The sequence below is a fragment of the Aythya fuligula genome, chromosome 3 (genome assembly GCF_009819795.1).
Source record: "Aythya fuligula isolate bAytFul2 chromosome 3, bAytFul2.pri, whole genome shotgun sequence".
NCBI lineage: Eukaryota > Metazoa > Chordata > Aves > Anseriformes > Anatidae > Aythya > Aythya fuligula.
The window spans coordinates 23793543-23815438 of NC_045561.1; the positions used below are offsets into that span (position 1 = coordinate 23793543).

Genomic DNA, 21896 nt, shown 5'->3' on the forward strand with positions numbered 1-21896 from the left:
CCTTCATCTTAAATATCAAATTAACATCCTTCTCTAATACAGCTTTCTTGTTATTAAACAATTTTTTCTTTTCCGGAAAAAGATTTTAAACTCTTCAGAAAATATTCACATCTTCAAATAAATATAACCAAACAAAAATCCTCAGATGTATTAAAAAGTACTTTTTGAAATATGTATCCACATATACAAGCCTATACTGTCTAAAATATCTGTATTGTCCAGTCAAGTATTTTTGGAGCTTTCACTGCACATCTTACGGCTTATTTAGCCAGTAAAGTACGAAGCCACACATTTACCTCGGTGATGTTTTAATTATTCATTTACAAATGCAATGCTATCTCTTCTGTACACAAATTAAGTAACTAGGGGAACAGTCCAAAGTAATTCAATTGCCTTTACAACCCTAGCATAAAAGCATTTGAAATGAAACAGGTAGCTCATTTTTTGTTTCAAAGCTGATTTTTATGTTTATTTTTTATACAACTTGATCTAAAATATTTCAGTCTTTTTTAATTCTCTTAAATATAGAGGAGCACTGCTACTTGCATTTTGTCCTGCAGAAGCATTACATTGTTATTAGATCCGCTAATTTGACATTATTCATTATTAGATCCATCATTGGCATTACATGAAATTAACCTGTAATGTCCAGTTTACAAATATTTTGAATTCAAACACTATTTATTGCCACATTGCTTCATACCAACTCTGACTTGCAAGAGAAATTAACATATCTTCAGAAAACAGGTTACTGAACCACAAAATAAGATTTATGCCTTGATTGCCTTTTGTCAGCATTTAAATTATTTATCTTGACATGGCACGTTTATTTCTCACAAACTAGTTATGTCATAACGGGGAAAAAAAAAACAACAACCAAACACAAACCCCTGTGCCTCTGAGTCAACTTTGAAGTAAAATACTTGTCTGACTGTTTATTCAACGGGAATAAGAACTGCACTTCCACATGTGCTGGTTTTCAAGTAAATATTTTTCCTGTTATAATTACATAATATGGTCTCTTCTGTAAGTATAAGTAACTGAATCCGTTCCTAAACTTTTTTTTTTTTTAAAGGTGATCTCAATACACAAATTTCACAACTGAAAAGAATTTAGTTTACACGTTCAACACTTTAAATCTCTATATCCAGTATATTAGCTTGAGACAGGCAATTTTATGTGAATATAAACAGGAAATGACAATTGAATTTCAACGCAGTACTGAAAAGTGCATTCCCTAAATGCAAAAATTATTAACAATTTTTAGTAACATGAACCTTTCTGAAGTTTGAAAGACTGACAGAATGAAATCAGGATGAAAGTACTTATTTAACTTTCTATCTGGAATAGCAATGCCCTTCAAAAATTCTATTTATATACATTTCAAAGTAATACTGAGGAAAAGGGAAAACTGACATTATCTGAAGCGATACTTGATGCCATTTAAAGGGTAATTTATTAAAAAAAAAGTCATACACAACATTAAGTAAAAAAATAAATGTGCTTGCTTACATGAAAAAAAAAATTACTGCATCACGACAGCTACCCTGCCATAATGCCAGTGTTGCCCTTATTCTAGTTGAAAGCTATTTGGAATAACAGGAGGTTTTTTTCACCTTTTGGCTTACGTCTCTTCATCCTGGCTGAAGGGTATCTGCACTGCTATAGAGATAAAGCCAGAAAACACCACCACCTTTTTGTTGTTGTTGTTTTGTTTTTTGTTTTTACAAGTACTAGTTTATTTAATTTTATTATGAGCACTTAAATTACTTGACTGATTATTTACTTCAGAGTTCAACATACTTTGTAAATTAGTTAGTGTTAAAAAGGCCTTAGTTCAGCAAGTTAACTATTCACATACATAACTGCACAAAATACTTGTTGCAACTTTTATACTGCTGCTGCAGATCGTCATTTACAGGATTTCTTCCCTTTTCTTTTAAAATACCAAGCTGAAATTGTCTTTCAGAGATAAATGTAATTATATGAAAAGGAGGACCCTGGGCTCCGAATCATCACTGAACTAAGAAAGAATTTAGGAGTAACAGAAGCTATAGTCTGAACTGAAGATTTAAACTTTTGACGGAAATCTTTAAATTCGTAAATCCTTGTGAGCCGAGGATGTTCTCAGCCTGCCACCCCTGCTGATTTACCAGTCCCTCGATGTCTTCTCTCTCTAATACGGAATGTACCTCCTTGTAAGTAGTACCTCACAACAGAAATCTCTGAAAGGAAACAGCAAAGGAAACGTCGCATTTCTACTTAGAATAGACATAGATAAGGCGATACTCTTGATTACCTTCACGTCCCAATAATCTGTTGCAATCATATAGCATGTCACATGCCTGTGTTCTCCACATGGTGGGTGAGAGAACAGCAGTGATCGTAGATATTTAATGGATATTTAACTCAGATAATCCTCCCAGTGCAAAAGCGTTAGAGACCTGCGCAGATCTAGAGGCTTGTGCTGTCTAAATCCATAATTACTTCAAAGTTGCCCTCCAATACCAGGGAAAAATCCATGTAATAAAAAACCTTTATAATCACATTGCTATCAATTGTAATGGCTAATTGGAAAAAAAGTGCTAGACAAGCCAGAATTGCTAAACAGCACCGTGATTAACTAGCATATGTAGCAAAGCATCATGCTGTAGAAATTTTAATACAAACATTTTAAGTGAAGAAATGCCGGGAAATCAAAGTTTGGATACTGCAAAGCTCTTAGCAAGCTTTGTGTTTAAGGAAGAAAAGGAACTGAGACAGTTGGAACTAAAAGACCCCAGCATATGCTGCTTTTCAAAAGACTACAAAACACAGGAGAGCAAACAGAAATGTACTTTGCTTCCCTGAAGGGGTTATCAATCACCAAAAGAAAAATACTGGTTTCATATCATACTTCACTAGTACAAAATGTATCAACCCAGAATAGAGTAAATACTAAATCTTACTCTTTGTTAGAAAGCTAGTGTTGTTAATCCTGCTTGATTACTTTTATTTTTCCAATGAAAGTATCATCCAAATCTATTAAGTTTAGTATTTTCAGAACAAAAGACATACAATTTCTTGTGTTTCTAAACTACAACAAAATACATGTATTTCTCTATTTAAGGTTAATTACTGCACAACTATGAATCGATGAGTTACTATTTTCTGCGTATATTATAGAAGTAGCTTGAATTGCGTAGAGTTTTAATAAAGGTTTTATTCCTATCTCTGTCAAAAGAGAAAATGCCATTAACTTGGTGCTTTTCCTATGAGTAGAAAAATTTAGTAGAGTAGAAATAGAGTAGAAATACCTTAAAATGAGTAGAAACAACATATATTTATTTGTAATGTAAAACTTTACTGTGAGCTTACATAAATTAAAGAAATTTGCTACCATCTGTGGTCTCATATTTCTCTTGACAAAGAACTATTAGCACAAGAAGCTCTATCAACTGGATGATGACCAAGTTGAAGGAAAAATTATTTTGTTTCTTTTTCAGTAACACTTATTTAGTGTAAACTACCAAAAACTTCAATATAAATTCAATATCAGGTGCAGTTAACTTTAAAATAAAAAACATTAAAATGTTTGTAGTTGTAACAGGAAGCTAATGAATAAGTATTTCTTACTACTTCAATTAAATGCAACTGGCAACTTAACATTCAAGATTCATGCAAATAGATGATGATAGTTGACCACAAAGTTAAAAAGGACATAGTTCTACTTAGAATATACTTCTCACAAAACAAAAATTCATACCTTCTTATCTTTTCAAAATTATTATTAGAAGTGACATTCTACATTATCAGCCAAAGACATTGTCTCCTTGCAACTTCTTTCTTTTGCATATTAAAGACCACTTCTGTTCCATTATTAGTCACAAAGACAGTTTGCTGAATAATTTCCTTTGTTTGTAAGACTGCTACAATAGAAAGAACATCTTGCAAAGAAAAAAAGGTCTTATAAAAATAGTTATAAAAAATCTGAGCAACTCAGACCTCAGTCAGATATTCGATCTACATTTCCATGAATTAAATACAAAACACATTGCTGAGTTGGAAGTATCACTTCACATTACTTCAAAAATACACAAATTAACAATGAAAGGTGAAAGAGACCTGAAAATAAAGTATAAAATGCATGATCATGTTAATGAGACTTTCATATCATACAGTGAATATTATACATATCAGAATGCATTAAAAATAGGGGTTCTTCAGTTATAGTTCAATATGATAAACACCCATCACCTGTCTAGCTCATCTGTACAAACAGAACCTGAAAAACAGCCTTAATTAAGATATTAGTACATCTAACAACAGCTAACTCCAAGTTAGACTAGCAGCCTAGCTACAGGGCACTGCACAGCCAAAGATGCATGTTTCTGGTCTGTTCTCAAGTCCCCTAAATTCTTTTATGCCCACAGCAAATAAGCAAATGAACAGCTTACATAATTCTCATGATTCTCTCAAAAACATGTGGGTGTTACCAGCCAGAAAAAAAAGGCAGACCTTTACCAGAGTAGAATAAGCAGCAGAAGTACATTTCAGAAAACCCTGTCCTGCTCTTTTACTATGTCAAGAACCCAAAGGGACTGAATAAAGCGATGGAGTTACGAACCAAACTAAGCAGGGCTATTCCTTCCTTAGACATGTCGTGAACTTGAATTGTCAAACAGGTATAAATTTGGAAATAAGCACATCTCCAAACTTGCAGTAAGTGAAAACAGAAGCAAGCAAGCAGTTCACCTGTAATACAAGGAAAAATCTCTTTTTCCATTTTTCAATTTCCAGATTTTAACAATGTGTAAATACAAAACCATAGAAACAGTTCAACCACTATGCTACATTACACACAGAAGTGACAAATTTCAATGCTGTATTACCAAATTTCTGGAGTAATTGATTGTATTTCCCTAAAGTACTTTATTTTCTTTATCTGGGAAGTGTCTTTTTCTATATTTTGCAACCGCCAGATGTTACATAGTTGCCTTAATATATGCACATTTTTCAAGACGTGCAGTATATTCACTTAATTATAAGAAGATTTTATTTAAATATATATAAATTAGTTTTTAAGGTTTTGCAAAAAAAGTCTATCAGTATTCTTACCCCTAATCAACTTTTCAGACATGGTTCACAAACCTGTATGAATCTGCAAAAGGAAACTGTACAAGCAAGACACCACAGATATACACAATCCTTAGTGTACAGACTAGAAGTAGACCCACCACAGTCTACCTTGCACATCTGTGAAGCCATGACAACATTATGTGAAGCGGGAGCAGGCCCTACCTGGCATCACCTTCATTTAGCAGATCTGAGTTCTGTATTGGTACTGTATCGATATCATTCACATGAATTCAGATAATCTCAGCTATTCAGTAAGCATTACAACCAGTACTGGCACATCTTTGAGTCTTAGAAAGCTAAAAAATAAATCTACAACTCAAATTAGTTTTATTTGTTTCAGCGGAAGCATCAGTAACATCAAAGAAACTTTAATGATGCTTTTAAATGAAAACTCAAGTCTTCCGCATCATTTGTAGTCCTGGCACTGCAGCATGGAGTACATAAGAAAATCACAAAAGGGTTTGGGTTGAAAGGGACCTTAAAGATCTCCTCGTTCCAGCCCCCCCTGCCATGGGCAGGGACACCTCCCACCAGACCAGGCTGCCCAAATCCCCATCCAGCCTGGCCTTGAACACTTTCAGGGATGAGGCATCCACAAAAAAAAAATTAAATAAATAAATGAAAAATGAAATTTCATATGATTTTAAGAGCTGAATATATTCCATAGCAGAAATTGCAGTTTTGCATTTTATTTTTACAGTTATGCCTTCATACAGGTATATAATAATGTGAGCTCAGTGGTGGGGCCACACAGAGCCTTGCAGACATTTCTAGTCCTTTTTCCGATTTCAGCACCAGGGATCCCAAGGTTCTTACTTCCTTAGCAAAAATGAGTGAGCAGACAGGAAAGACAATTTACGAATTAGTTCGTTTGCTAAGCAGAAAGAAAAATTGATCACCAACAGATGTTCTTCCAGTTTTACAACCCTTATATAAATTCTAGTTATATGCCATCATTTAAAAACAGAAGTTTTCTGTTGCATTATTCATAGAAGACACACATTTGCTTGCTTTACTCTTTTCCCTACTTAGCCCAGGAGAAGTGAGATGGTACATCCCTGTTTACCATATAGCTGCTTCTCAGAGACAACATATTTGGAAGGACTATGAGAAAGATGGACAAACAAAGCACAGATGTGCACTAGGTATCTTGACAAACTCTGGTTACTTGCTCTGGTTACTTACCATTAACCTTTCTTTCAAAGACTCTAGCACTCTTCACGAGCACTCTAACTACAGTCATCAGGCAGTCAATCACCTACTGCCATCTGGCAGAAAGTATCAGAGGCTTTCAGGCGACTTTCAAAAGCAGAGCCCTTTTGTCAAACACCTTGATGAAAACGAATGAATAAATGCTAGGAGTGTGCAAGTGCATTCCCCTGGTACCACAGTCACACGGATGCCAGTGAAGAGGGAGAGGGGGACAGTGCACCTCGCTTCAAACAAGTCAAGAGCACGGGGAATTTTGCATGTGTCAATGTGAATACTTGAATTGTCCATCAAACTTCCACAGTGACTTCATGAGCCAAAGAAGCCTTTCTTTTCATGGCGCAGTCAAGAGATGGCAAAGGGGAAGGTCCCTACGCCACAAAACTTTTCAGCTTGCTCCTATGTAAGGTTGAAATTAGTATCCAGGGGCATTAGGGACAGGGCTGGGAGTTCCTGATTGGACCAGCTCCAGATTCCAGGTGGCCGGGAGTTCTCAGATTGGAAAGGATTTCATGTTCTGAGAAGGTAAATATGGATCCAGATCACGCACCCAGATCCTGGCAAACAAGCAAGCCTGGACACCTGGCACAAAGTAATCCTTAGGAGCCTGGCCATTGGTCAGACAAAAACAAACTAACAAACACACAAAAAAAAACACAATACATCTCGAATGCACCAGAATGCATCAGATGTTGTGAAATCCTAGATAAAGTAATCAATATATTAAATGCAAGGAATTGGAGCACTACACAACTGGAAGACTTGTAGTACAATGGCAAGCATATTCTGCTTTATAAGCATGTCAAGCAGAGAGAGGACAGACAAAAATGCACTCGTTCCACACACTACAAGCAGAAATTTATCAGTGACATGGCAGGGCATATGGGGCATACAAGGTTACAAGAATACACACGGAAACTCATCTAAAGGAAAAAGGAACCCACCAAACTACAGGTATAAATGGCACTAAGAGGATACTTCCCTTTTCATCACACTTATCCCTAGGCTAATTTATAACTAATGCTAAAACACACTCCATGCAAGTATTAAAAATTCGTTTACAGTATCTGATCAATCACTAAAGCAGATTAGACTCCAATGTCCAAATATCACACAGAACCATAAAAAGATACATCTCTCTTCATTTGAGCTTCCCAGCAATAACAAAAACAAAGTAATGCCTCCAAGAATGCACATTTTTTTTATTAAAAGTACAATACCCTGAAATAAAAAGGGGCTAGCAAGATTAATAGACTTTGCAACATCATCAGTAGGCTTCCTGAACTTTCTAGTTCAATGAGTTTCATAATTCAGAAAGAAAACCAGAGTCTATTACAGAAAGAATGCAGTGCACTGTGTGCACTGACTTATCCATCAAAGGAAAGACAGACAGCAATAAAGAGCTTACAAATAATAATAATAATAAAAAAAAGAACAACCTCCTCAAATGAGAAAGGAGTTACAGAAAGCCAGAATGGAATGATTTAGAGTTTTAAAAAGCAGAGAAGTGTTTTTAATTACAATACTGTCAAATGGCATACAACTTTCAATTATTCTTTCAATAAGTTATTTGGAAAAGACAACTTTTGGTCATAAAGCTATTTTTCACTTCAACTGGTAGACTAAATTTTGACACTAGCAGATAGGTTTTAATATATTTTTTAAAATATATATGCACTAAATTGTTGCAATAGGAACTAAGATTTATTCACAGGCCAAACAAAAGTTCTTCCTACCACGAATGATGTAGCAGAAATTTAACAATACCAGGGAGCCAGTCTAACAGTTAGCTGTTGTCAAGTCTAGCAGCCCTCCTCCTCCTCTTCTTCCACACTTTCTTACTCTTTACGTTTTGAAAATAACTGAATACTCTTCTGACCTAAGACACATAGATGTGGTAGATGTGGACATGCTTTTGTGGTAGACTTGACAGTGCTAGGTTAACAGCTGGACTTGGTGACCTTAAAGGTCTTTTCCAACCTAAATGATTCTCTGATTCTAGTGGTGAGTCAATTCAAGGAACTAAACCTTGAAGAAATTATACTTTTTTTGATAAGATTAGCCATCAGATCAGAACACAGCCACTCAGCAACACCACTGCAAGGGAAAAAGAAAAGAGTGTAGGGCTGGCAAAAGGAGAGGGCAGAAAACAGAACTGTATCTTGTCACTGCATCACCTGAGCTGTATCATCAAACTGCAACTGCAGCCACTGTAACTCAGCTTTAAACCTATGAAAGCCCTCTCTTGAGCACAGTTCTGTTTCATACTCTACCTATTCCTGGTGTTATTACTGGTAAAGTCGTTTTCAAAGAAGTCTCTTTGTCACGTGGACCTCAAGAACACATAGGAAGAAATTGCCAGTCCACTATATCACTTATTTAAAATACCCTCACAACAATCAATCATTACTTGAAATCAAATCAACTTACAAAAATCTGAAAGTACAGGGCAAAGATCAAAGTTCATGTATGTGGTTTCCTATCACAGATGAACAACGTTAACAACTTCCATGTAACTCAGGATATACTGGAAGAAAAAAAGTTTATCTTTTCATGAAAATTCATTTTTTATTTTGCAAATTTCAATATTTTTTTTTAAGTGACAGCGTCAGCATCAAAAGATTTTACAATGCAAACGTACAACATTAAGATCCAGAAAATGCACAACATTAACATTAGGTAGCAGATATCTCAGCAGTACTATTCACAAGCTAATAAGTTAACTTTCACAAATCATTGCTTACCTTTTCTAATGCAGATTAACTCATGTACACCACAAGTTCGTTCACCACCTATTTGGAAATAAATCATTAGAAAATATTAGCAATTAAAATGTACTTGGCTTCTTAACAAGACATAAACAGCGTGAAAGAAAAAGCTGCAAAACATATTATTTAATAAAAATGCAAAAGTCTATTTTCTCCAAAGGATATCCTGAATGAATTGAAAACTTCCTAATTAATAAATGTATCTTTGGCTTAACATTGCTAGCAACAGTGCAGTTTGAAGAGTCTTACAGAGAATTTATACTGACAAAATTAAAAACACAAGCAAATTAACTGAAATCATACTAAAATTATTTCCCAAATACAAAGCTTGATTTCCTGTTCTGAGGGAACCACCATCTACAGAAGATTTCTCAAAACATCAGAAATATTGGTAACACAATAGAACATCAAAATAATGTTTTGAGGCAAGGCAAGGCAAGGCAAGGCAAGGAAAAAGAAAGCCTGTAACTAAAGGCTGGGCTGCTTATCTGGAATTTATCTTCAAGAGTCTTGTTGGGTTTTTATTTAAGCTTTTAAACAGCTGTACAGAATTTTATTAAATATGTGAATAACAAGGTTTTTGGTAAAATATTATACTTTAAATTTCAATAGAAAAACATTTTAATGTTATAACTACAGCTAGTGAAGAAAAGACTAATGCATAACATACCCAGTAAGGACACTGACAGAACCACAATGGAAGAAGAATACAATCAGTCAAGTGAATTGAAATAGGAAGGTGTGACATTGGGAGAACTGTAGGGACGTACTGCTAAGCCCTGCAGCCAGAGGAACAGGCAGTTACAAACCATTGAAGAGATTCTTTTAATGGCATTGAGAAACTGTTGGAAGAGTTGATTTTTATTATCATTACTTTATATTGAATGAATTTATGGTATTCATCATCTTGTCCTCTTTTAAGTAAAAGGTTTTGGAATGATATTCCCCACAGTCAAACTTTTAGCAACACCAAGCTGTGGCTTGCCTTAACCAAACCTTAATGCCCACTAAGCCTCTTGCCACTGACCAAGGTCCATGTTTATCTGAACAGAACGCAGAACTGAAGGGCTCTGATCATACAGATCACCATACATGGTGCTCTGAAACTTCAAGAAAATACAAAACTGTTCCAGAAACCAACAGCCCATATACATCAATCACTATGGGATTCCAAACACTTCACAACACTCCAAAACAAACTCCAGATAATAAAATTATTTCCATCTCAAAAACAAAACAAAACAAAACAAAAAACATGAAAATCTGTTAAATCTGTTATACAGCACTTACTACTCTTCTTCATTCCATAATAAAGGAACTATGTCATGTCATAAAGGATGTTAAGATACAATATCAGTTGATATTTAAAAATCATAACTAATAACATTGCCAGCTGCTGTTATTAATGCTTTATGAAGATGCATGTATTTGTAGTGAAATTTACATTCTAAATAAATAATGGTAGGAAATGCATATATTAGAGAAAGAAGGATAAAAAGGACCAAAATAAGTGGAATAAAACAACTTCTACAACAAAATTAAATGTCTGTGAGATATGAAGTCAGAAAGCGTCCTCACTTTGAGCATACAATGCAACTATTGTTTTTAACACTCAGCAATCTGAAACACAAGCCTCAAAAATACTCTTGAATTGGAAATCAAAAATCAATGACCCTGATTATCCCAGAACTTCTTTACAGAACACAGCAACAGAAGAGTACTCTTCTAGATAGCAAAGAGTGCTCTTCTAGGAACTGACCAGTATCACTCTTATGTTTTGCTTTCAACATCTTTTCTGAGTAAGAAAAAATGGGTTGAAAATAAACAGGTTTTATGACAGAAACACATTAAAAAATGAGATTAGGGGAGATTACAGTCTTCTTTCAAGTCAGTGCAGTCATCCTCAGGCTACAAAAGAGAAGCTCAGAGTGACTGTAACACTTGCCTCTAGAATTTCTCCTCCCATTAGACTTAAATTCAGAAGTGAAGAAAAAAAAATGAACAAAAAAAAATATTTTTTTTTCATTCCAAAAGTGCTAGGCAGTTAAAAATAAAGATTCAAATAGAAATTACTGTGAGAAGGCCAGTGAGCAGCATTAGATTTTACTTGTATATTGCACTCAGTGACTTCAACAAGCATGAAATCTTAATATAGAATATTAACGTTAGTTGTGCATTCGGCATTGGTACCTTTTGTTTTCAAGAATACATGTAAATGATTGAAAAAGTTATTTAAGACATTGTAATGTTCTATTAAATAAAGCCTTTACATTAAGCCTTATACTGTTTTTTTAATTCACTACAACACTATACAGCAAATGTACATAACTTAACATGCATTCGTTCAGAATTTCAATTTTGTCTTTTCATTGTCCTGGAAGCTCCCAAATTATATGTCTTATTTAATGGGTGACTAATCTTTTACTCTTTCAAAACCACTTTTGAATGGAAACTGACTGTTGAATAAAAATCCATCACAAACTTCGTGTTCTGAAAACAAAGTTGAAGAAAGCGTCTTTAATATTTAACCAATTTATTAAACACAAAATATTATCCTCAAGTGACTCAGGCAGATTTTTTTTCCCCTAGTGCTCTTCAAAATCGTGGAACTATTACATTTTTCACACCTTGGTTTTACTCACAGTTTAACAAACGAACACAAGTTTTCCTGTCTTTCCAACTCCCGAGAAGGCTCTTAGCTTTGAATAAACTTGTCATTGAAAGAAACTAAAGTGTAAATATGAAAACTTTCTGCATGACAGCAAGGTGTCAACTGTTAACCTAGCACTCCTGCAGGCTGAAAAGACTGGCTTTGTGTCTGTTAGCCCACAAATCCCAAAGGTTCACTGGTATGACCCTCTTAAATTTTACAATCTTCAAATGTTAAAATAATTAATTTTAATGTAGTGGTGGGTCACCATGCTTTTATAGTTAATAGTCTGATTTAGATACAGATTATTATTAATTCTGTTTCATCTTGACTGTGAACATCTCTTTTATTTAACAGTTTAAAGTTTTAAGTGGTTTTGCACATAAGATGAAGTAATACTGTGCCCAAAATGCTGAAGAATAAAAACTGAGAATATGAGAAAAACTGGGAACGAAGCTTTTCATATCTTTTCAGACAATGGAAGCAAAACGAGAAATAATGAAAGATGAATTAATTTTATAATTATAGATTCAAACACCAGTTTTCTTGAGCTAGACTGACCATCTAGTGGCCCTAAGATCTACATCATCCAGACATTTAGCACAAACTAAACAGACGGAGGTTTTACTTACAACAAAAGGCAGCTGCTGAGATATTGACAAAGTTTAATTTTCTCAATTTAAATTCTCAATTTAAAATATTTTGTACGCCAAGTCTCTATCTGTGAGGATGACTATCACAATTTATTGCACCAAAACTACAAAAAGTTGCTCACCAAAGAAAAAAACTACACCTCAGTTTTGTATTGATTATATTGTAACATTTCATTTCCTTCTGAATTTTGAATTGTACTAGTTTCATAGGTCTGCTATGTTTGGACTTGAGTTGAAACTCCATTACTAGGTGCTGAAAGTAATTGGCTAAAAAACTGGGAGCAACTTGTGGCTCTCTGAGAGACTCCAGACAACAATCATCCTCACAGGAGGTTTCTCAGGGCCTCAACCAACCAAGATCTGCAAGGACAGAAATTCTGAGAGCTGGTTTGCAGCGGTGCTATCGTGAACATATCTTCCTTATACCCGGTCAGAATTTCCCATTTTAGCCCATGCCTGCCACCTCACGTGCATTCACTGTGCACTCAAAGAAGCCACCTCCCTTTCCCAAGCCCCTTCTGGTATGCCAAGTACTACAGCCCACCACCAGCTTCGCAGCTCTCTTCTGGAATCCCTTGTGTGGCGATCTGTCTCACACTGCGTTAACAGCCCACACTGCTGCTGAGGCACGCGGCTGATCCACGTCCAACTTGCTGACCACCAGGACCTCGAGGCTCTTTTGTGCAAACTCCTAGAATCATTAAGGTTGGAAAAGCCTTCCAAAGTCATCTGGTCCAACCATCTCCCTACCACCACTATCACCCACTAAACCACATCCCTAAGCACCACATCCAACCTTTCCTTGAACACCCCCAGGGACGGTGACTCCACCACCTCGCTGGGCAACCCGTCCCAGTGCCTGACTGCTCTTTCTCACAAGAAATGTCTCCTCATTTCCAACCTGAACTTCCCCTGGTGCAACTTGAGGCCATTCCCTCTAGGCCTATCACTAGTTACCTGCGAGAATAGGCTGATCCCCAGCTCCCCACACCTTCCTTTCAGGTAGCTGTAGAGAGCAATGAGGTCTCTCCTGAGCCTCCTCTTCTCCAGACTAAACAACCCCAGCTCCCTCAGCTCTTCCTCACAGAACTTGTGCTCCTGCCAGCCTGTCCCAAGCTTGCAGTGCTGCATGGGCTTGCTACCCCTGGTCCAGGACTTGACATTTGTTCTTGTTGAAGTTCACACAGTTACCATCAGCCCTGCCCTCCTGCATACGAACTGCTCCCCTCCCTGCTGTCACCCACAGCTCAGTGAGGGTGCACTCCATCGCTCTGACGAACACATCCGAGACTTGTTTCCAGAATTAAGACCATGGTACAGCTTAGGACACTGTGTATACAACACATACTTCTTCAGTTTAGCAGCAAATCCACACATTACTACTTGCAACACAACATCACACTGCACCACTGAAGTCTTTGTCAGCAGGTGTAACTTCAGGGGCACATTTTTTATGTAATACATTACTTTCCAACTGAGGTTTGTATTTTAATTAGCATTTTGATAAGTTTGGACTACATTCAACAAACATGCACTTAACGTTGTATTCCGCATTAGCTCTCTTTTCCCTTGACTAACCCGCAAAGTCTAAGTGCAGAACACCAACACCAAAGGCACTGTGTGGCATGAAAAGCGCGAGTCGCAGCGGTACGACCCATGAGAGCCCTTGTTGCTATGCCACAGAAATGTAGAATGGGACAAGCTAAAAGCCGAATCAGTTGTGTGATGGGCTAACTTGCCTGGTGCATGTGTAAAATACCAGTGCTTTGGCTATGAATGCAAGATACTTAGGAAATCTATTCTTAGAAGAATTATGCTATCTCATAACATATACCAAATTTATTCTAAAATACAACTATAAGGAGAGTGTTCTGGCTTACGCATACCAACAAATCTACTTGAAAATTTGTCTCAAATAGTGAACTGATCTTAAGAAAGAATCTGATTTTAGAAGAAAGAACAGCTAACTAAAAGGAAAAAAAAAAAAACAAAAAACAAACAAACAAACAAACAAACAAACAAAAAACGCTGGAAACACTTCTAAAGAACAGCAACTCTGTAGCGGGTATCAGTAAGGTATTTTTTCCTAAAAGGTTACATACAGTCATCAGCACATCCTCACAGGTGGTGTAAAATTAACTTTGTATTCCTGCAGTACACTTGTTACAATTTTAGTCTGTAAACAATATTGTCTATGTAAAAACTGAAATGTTTACAGTTGAATGCTCACTAGTGGTCAAAAAGCAAACAACATTAGACTTTATTAGTAAATAGAAAGTAAAAAAAATGCTACTTTATGTTCTTTAATCACCAGTGATAGGACCCGTGGGAATGGTGTCAAGCTGAGGCAGGGGAGGTTTAGGCTAGACATCAGGATGAGGTTCTTCACCGAGAGGGTGCTCGCACCCTGGAACAGGCTCCCCAGGGAAGTAGTCACTGCACGAAGCCTGTCTGAATTTAAGAAGTGTTTGGACTGTGCGCTTAGTCATGTGGTCTGAATTTTTGGGTAGACCTGTGTGGTGCCAGGAGTTGGACTTGATGATCCTTATGGGTCCCTTCCAACTCGGGATATTCTATGATTCTGTGATTGTTATGTACCCTCATCCTGCACATTTTGTGTGGTTGGGACTCCTCTCTGACCTTCCATCCTAAAGAATAAAACAAAACTACAGAAGGCACAAAGAAAGGAGGAAGTAAGTCCATAAAAATACACAGTGGTTTTCATAGGAGGAGTGATTTAACAGACTCTTGGACTCTGGAAAAAAAGATGCAACAGATGGTGTGTATAAGCAGGTAAATAAAGAAGAGTTATTCACTGTCTAACCCACTAATAAGAGAAATAAGTATCTGATTAAATTAGCAGCAGATGTGTTCAAGGCAAACAGTTTTCAAGAGTAAGTTAAGGTTATAAAAACATAAGATTGATTTCCAACTTCCACTGTAAAGACCATCTCCTCTGCTGGCACCATTTAGAATGATAACTATCTAATAATTCACAGAATCACAGAATTTCTAGGTTGGAAGAGACCTCAAGATCATTGAGTCCAACCTCTGACCTAACACTAACAGTCCTCCACTAAACCATATCCCTAAGCTCTACAGCTAAATGAAAATTCTAAAAATTCTTTAGCTTATAAAATCATCTAATCTGTCCTGAATTAATTTAAGAATATTTTGTTTGTTATCTGACCATAAAAGTAGTGACAAACATTAGAACTTTTGTGACACGCAGAATACTTCATTTTTAATTATATTTATATTCAGCAACACCGATGCCACTGACTAATGAATTAGCAATCAGTGACAATTAACCAAGAATAGCATAGCCATTTCTGTTTCTCAAAAAAATGTTGGGGCCAATCCTATCCACAATTCCACAAAAATGGAAGCATCTTCACTGAGTTTCTGAAGCTAAGAAAAAAAGAGGTTAGACAGATTGTATAAACAGATTATATCATAAAGTTGAGAGGTTCTCAGGGACCATCTTTCCCTCACCATGAAAATATCATCTCAGTTGCCTTTCTACCCAGAATCACAAGACACTTATCTTTCCTCACTCTTCTGACAACTGAAATACAATTTTACCTTGTTTTCAGTCAAGTACTTCTTCAAATAAGTCTTATTAGTGGAAATGAAGAGGTACAGTATATATCAGTAGCAACAGCAACAGTATAAATGGTTTGAACCTGACCTAAGACCTGTGCAGTATTTTTCTTTAAATATGAGTAGAAAGAGAACCCGCAGCTACAGTAAGAATGGTTATCTCACTGCAAATGACAAGAAGATAGTAGTGCATATTGGCTGGGGGTGTATACTCTATCAAATGCTCTGGAACTAAGAAAGAAGATGTCAACAACAAAAGTTGATAGTAACAAAGAGATAAAAAAAAAATCAGTACATCTCTTAACTAATTCCTACAGTTTTTAGCTAATATACCACTGAATCAACACTCGAGAGCAAAGTTTCACAACAGAAAGTAAGCCAAGAAACAGGATTTTTTTTTTTTTTGATTAATGATCTATGGATTTGTGTATAATTTATTTTAGAAGTATATGTTTTAAAAATTTTAATCAAAAAAAATGTGAGAAATAATTCATGGAAATAGTACATGTAATTGTATTTCTCGTATTTCAGATAAAATAGTAAGGTTATGATACAAAAAGAAATTATACCAAGAATTTGTATTTCAAAAGATCCCAGAATGTAGGAAGAATGCTTACTTTAGATTACAAAATAAATACTTGTAAAATGTGTGTCAATCACAATGAACCTATCATTTTTCACATTGAAGATTATGTTCCTCATGAAGATTATGAGGTGATTTGCCAACAGATTCAACTTTCATTTGCTGTCTTACAAATAACTTTCAAAACCATGCCAACGTTTCTCCATCTCACTCCAGAGATGGTTTTACACAGAAAGCTTCTCCCACCTGCAAGAGTTAAATACTCAAAGATTAGAAAGTGCAAGGATTAAAAGCTGACTTGAAATCCCTACTCCAATCCCCAGGTGCACATTTAGCTCAGTATACAATATAAGACCTTTGCCTTTTTCAGTGTGAGACCTGACAATATTCAGAAAAAAGCCAGGGACTGTCAACTGTGGGTCCCTCACATCAGTCAGTGCAGAAGCTGGAAGAAGCCTACAGGGTAAGCCTGTGAATAAGGTGAAGAGAAAATATGACCCAACAGTCACAGCAGTTGAAAGTTTTCCAGAAGACAGCTAGACTTTCCTTTTATTTATAAATCTCCTGCATTTTGATGGGCAATATATGCCAACATTTTTAATCAGGCAGCCACTGGATGTTTGCTTTCTTGTATGCCCATCCTGAATGCTAAGAGTTCTCATTTGCAATAGTGCTAAGCGTTCAAAATGAACCAGATTCCAGAATTTCGCTCTGAACAGATCACCTCTTCTTATATGAAGTATGATAACTTCATCTCAGCCCATGGGGAGCTTGTCAAATAGATGTCTGTAGAGGATTAGAGGTTAGATGTTTTTAAAAGGCACCCCACTCTATTACCATCAAAAAGGCAAAGAACTAATGGCTTTTTTATTTCAGTAGCTCCGTAACACTCCAGTGATGATGATGTAACGCAAATCCATCCAGGAAATTGTTACTTTTGCACATGGCGAGGCTTTACTGTCATCAGCAAATAATGTAGGGAATCATACTTACAATGGCAACAACAAAAAAAAAGAATACCAGGTAACACCCACTGAATAGTTTCCACTGCAGACGGTGAATGAGCATAAAATAGTATTAAACAGATTCTGTGTGGCTGATCAAATTCAATACCCTGACGCTTGATCCACCCCACATTTAACAAATGTGTTTGAAGTGGGCCTTGGTATAAAATAGGGCTTCTTATGTTTAGGCTTTATTCAACACTGCTGCTACTCCTCAACACGCACCCTGGCTGCAGCAGCATGGGTCCAGAAGCACCACAGCCTATTCAGGTCAGCGCCAACTGGACCTCTGTGTCACCTCCTGCCCTACAGCACAGAATATCTGGGGTAGCCTGGAGTCTAGGTAAAACTGCTCCCTAGGCCAGATTCAACCCACGGGCCACACATACAATAGTCCCACCTAGGCACTGTATGTAGCTCGTTCCTTGGTTTCTCCTCTGGATTATGAAGTTTTTGCCTAGGCATGGTTTTCACGTAACCCATATGAAGCAGTCAGTGTTCTAACTCCTTTTTCTTCTTATATCCATAAATAAAAAGTAGGTTCATTTAGCAATTTTGGCTTTGTTTCCCAATGAAGTGAGGGTTATATAACTTAACAATCTACTGCCAATGAATTCAGGAGCTAATTTACATTAAAATTGACACAAAGTTGTCAGAACTTAATACTTTCAGGATTCAAAGCTTCATGAACATCAGCAGCCACCAATCTCACCAAACCCAGGGACATCCAGCCAGCCAATAAATCCATGTAAACAGCTGCACCTGCGGCAGCCAACTAAACAGCTGGCAGACAAGGATTGGAAGGGAGAACGAGCTTGTCAGAAACAGCAAGCTGAGTACACGCCAGAGACACTCTGGAGACCCAGGGACAAAAAGAAAAGCATTCAAAAAAGCCTACACACATGAAGAGGACCTCAGAGTACAACAGGAGTGTACCAGGAAACCGTAATGAAAAACGGTTACACTGGTGGGATCAGAAGGGGAAAATACAGGAAGCCAGGTTCATTAGTCTCATTACTCAATCAATAATTTAGTAAATGACAGCACTATGCTATAATTCCTTCTTCTCTGCTACATTCACTTTATCTGTACAACTCACTACTCTCTTTAACACTGCTTCTGAATTCTTAGCACTGAACCCCTCACAATGCAAGATAACTCGGTCTGGAACAGCTCACCTCTGAACACATTCCCTTCCTTGAGAAATGCACAGCTTTCTATAGCCTGCACCGCATTAGAGCACATTCAAGTGCAGCCCACAAACCTGGCACAAGCAGATCCATGAGGATACGCAGTTCTGCCTCAGGTTATAAAGCCTCCCACTGTGACCTTTACCTTTCTCCTCCCTGCAATATGATTTCCATTGCTAGCTCCTCACCCAGACCTCAAATCCCAACTCTTAAGGCAGGTGCCTAAGTCTTGCGACTGCTCAGAGGAGCAAAAGCAGCATACAGAAACCAAATTAACGCTGCCATGAGGAACATTACCATGGTGATGCTGAAGGACTCTCAGAAACGGCTCCTCCACTCTCGCTCTTCCCATCCCCAGCAAATGGCCACCAGACCCCATGCCGAGGCAGCCGCCATCGGGAAGACCCAAATCCCAAGCTACCTGCTGTGCTGGTCTTACCGCTCTCCTCCATATCTGCCATCCTCCGCATCCCAGTATTCTCTGTACTGAATGAATTTAGCATTCTTCTACATTATGTGGAAACACTACACAATAAATAACCTTGCATCTCAAAATAGAGCTGCTACTAAAGACTAACACTCATTTTGTTTAGGAAGAGAAATATGACAGAAATAAGAACTGCAGATAAAATTATTTAATCCTATTTAAGACAAAACTTTTCCCAATAGATTCCCTGCTGCTGTTTCCTAGCAAATCTGATTGCCCAAACTATGCAAACTATATACCTGATGCCTGTATAAAACAAAACACCTAAGAAACAAATAGAAACATCTTTTAAGATGACATTAACTTTTAAAGAGAAAGATTTAACTGCTCCTGCAATCACTACATTAGGGCTTTGAACCTGGTCACATGAAGAATATAGGGTTTTTTTTTTGTTTGTTTGTTTGTTTGTTTGTTTAAAAAAAAAAAGGTCCAGCAGTAACCACAATGCAAAAAAGTACCTAACTGTTGGCACTGACCGGAAGAGCAACGGTCACTGCTCATGGTCACTGGCTCCTTGGTTCTCTATACCGCTTCATATAAAAAGCCTTCTTTGTTTTTTAGACAAAAAGAATGAGTTTTAACATTAGAACTGATGTAAACTTGTAAGCTGACAGAGTGACACTAGAAACAGCACTTAAAGATTTTTAAAAGCAGTCAACAGACTAAATTTCTTGCAGCTAACAAATCCTATTTTAAATTTCTGTACTTTGCACATATAACTATATATAACCTGCTTCAAGAGAGTTTTGAACTATTTTGCATTTATTCTTCAGTCAAAAGTTATTAGCCTTGCTTATTGCATATGACTTTACCACCTCCCAAAAATCTGTGCAACTGCAAAGTCTTTTGAACCAAACAAAGTATTTTTTTTCCTGTTAACTTAATCACAAACATTTACAAATTTACTTGGACATAATACAAATTCTGTGTTTTGCCCCTTTGGACTATAAGTCCAGGGGATTCATCCTGTCTTCAAGAGTCAGTATTCATCCAAACCCAACCCATATTTTTAAACACTGCTGACCAGTTGCAGCAGGATACTGCAACACAAACAGAAGGAGGTGGAGTTCACCAAGATGAGGAATAAAAATTGTAACACCTACCTACTAACAAATCTATAGGAATCAGCTATTTGGTTGTCAACAAAGAGGATGCCACATTCCTGCTACAGACTACACCGGAAAAATGCATTTTGGTTTCTGTCTTCAGACAGAGAACAAAGTGAAAAACCTAGTAGGTCAGTTTCATGATTGGATATTTTTACCCTGCCTCCCCTTTAATTAGAAACTACAAAGCAAATTCCGGATTCATAGAACGGTTTGGGCTGGAAGGGACCCTAAAGTCCATTTGTTGCCAGCCCCCTGCCATGGGCAGGGACACCTCCCACCAGACCAGGCTGCCCAAAGCCCCATCCAGCCTGGCCTTCAAAGACTTCCAGAGCCTAAGTCCCATGATAACAATTTCACATTCGTACAAGGCAGGCTATTTCTACATCTGGCCTTGATGAGAGAGGTGTTGTATTCTTTTCAGAGGCTAAATTGCTTAACTCATTCATGATCGTTTGCTTTAACTTTTAAGGAGAGATGCCCTAAATCATCTGAAAATATCAAACATGGATTATTATTATTTAGTTTTTTTTTTGGCGAATACTTTCCAATCCAACTAATTCCCACAGCTTTCTGGAATAACGCAGCCTCAATTACTAACCCAAGGAAACCGGCAGCACAGGAGCATCCCACACGAACACAATCCGGAGCTGTTTGTGTGGTTTCTCCCCTCGCTCTTTTCCTCCCCTGGAAGTTACGACAACCGCTTTCGGAAGCGAGCGCTGCAGCAAGGGAGCAGCACACCTTAAAGCCTTATTTCCCTGCCATTAAAGTTCGGGGATTTTTATTATTATTATTATTATTTTTAAGGAATTCCCAACAAAGCCCACTCTGTGAGCGGAGCGGGGAGGCGTCGGGGCGCAGCCTCCACCCCGGGCGGCCAACAAGTGCTCGCAGCATCCCCCTGCCTTCCCCTCTGCCGCCTGAGCGCGGAGCCTCCCTGGCGCCCCGCCAGCCCCGGGGCCCGGCTGGGAAGCGCTCGGTGCAGAGAGGAGGGCCCGTTCATCCCGTTATTTTTTCATTATTTTTTTATTTTTTTTTTTACCCAGGGCATCCTCTGCAGGAGGAGGCGGAGGGGATGAAGGGGGCGCCGTGCCCGGGGGAGGGGAACGGAGGAGGAGGAGGAGGAGGAGGAGGCGGCGGAGGAGGAGGAGGAGGAGGGGAGCGCGTTATTGGCCTACTTACCGTCAATCGCCATGATCCCGGCGGTGGGCTGTGCCGTGCCGGGCCGGGCCGGGCCGGGCCGTGCCGGGAGGAGAGGGGAGGGAGAGGGGGGGGGGGCAGCGGAGGCGCTGCCGGCCGCGGCGCTGCCGGGCGGGAGCGCGGAGCGGGGCCGGGCCGGGCCGGGCCGGGGCGGGGGCTCGTGGCTCCGCCCCGCTCCCGCCGCCGCCACCGCCCAACGGCCGTGCGCGTGCCCGCGCGGCGGCAGTTTAACCGGCGGGGCGCGCGCTCCCTCCCACCCGCCCCGCCCCGCCCCGCGCCCGGCCGAGAGGCGAGGCCCCGCCCAGCCGCCTCTGTGGCGGGG

General features: G+C 38.2%; 1 protein-coding gene across 1 annotated transcript in view; it reads right to left on the reverse strand.

Moving 5' to 3' along the window:
- Nucleotides 1–21614, reverse strand: part of SYT14 (synaptotagmin 14) — an 80686-nt gene extending 59072 nt beyond the window's left edge. The window contains 2 exon segments of the mRNA XM_032184414.1: nucleotides 9072–9119; nucleotides 21557–21614. Coding sequence (XP_032040305.1) covers nucleotides 9072–9119; nucleotides 21557–21569 — 61 coding nt within the window. The 5' untranslated portion in view covers nucleotides 21570–21614.
- Between the last annotated feature and the right edge of the window lie 282 nt (nucleotides 21615–21896).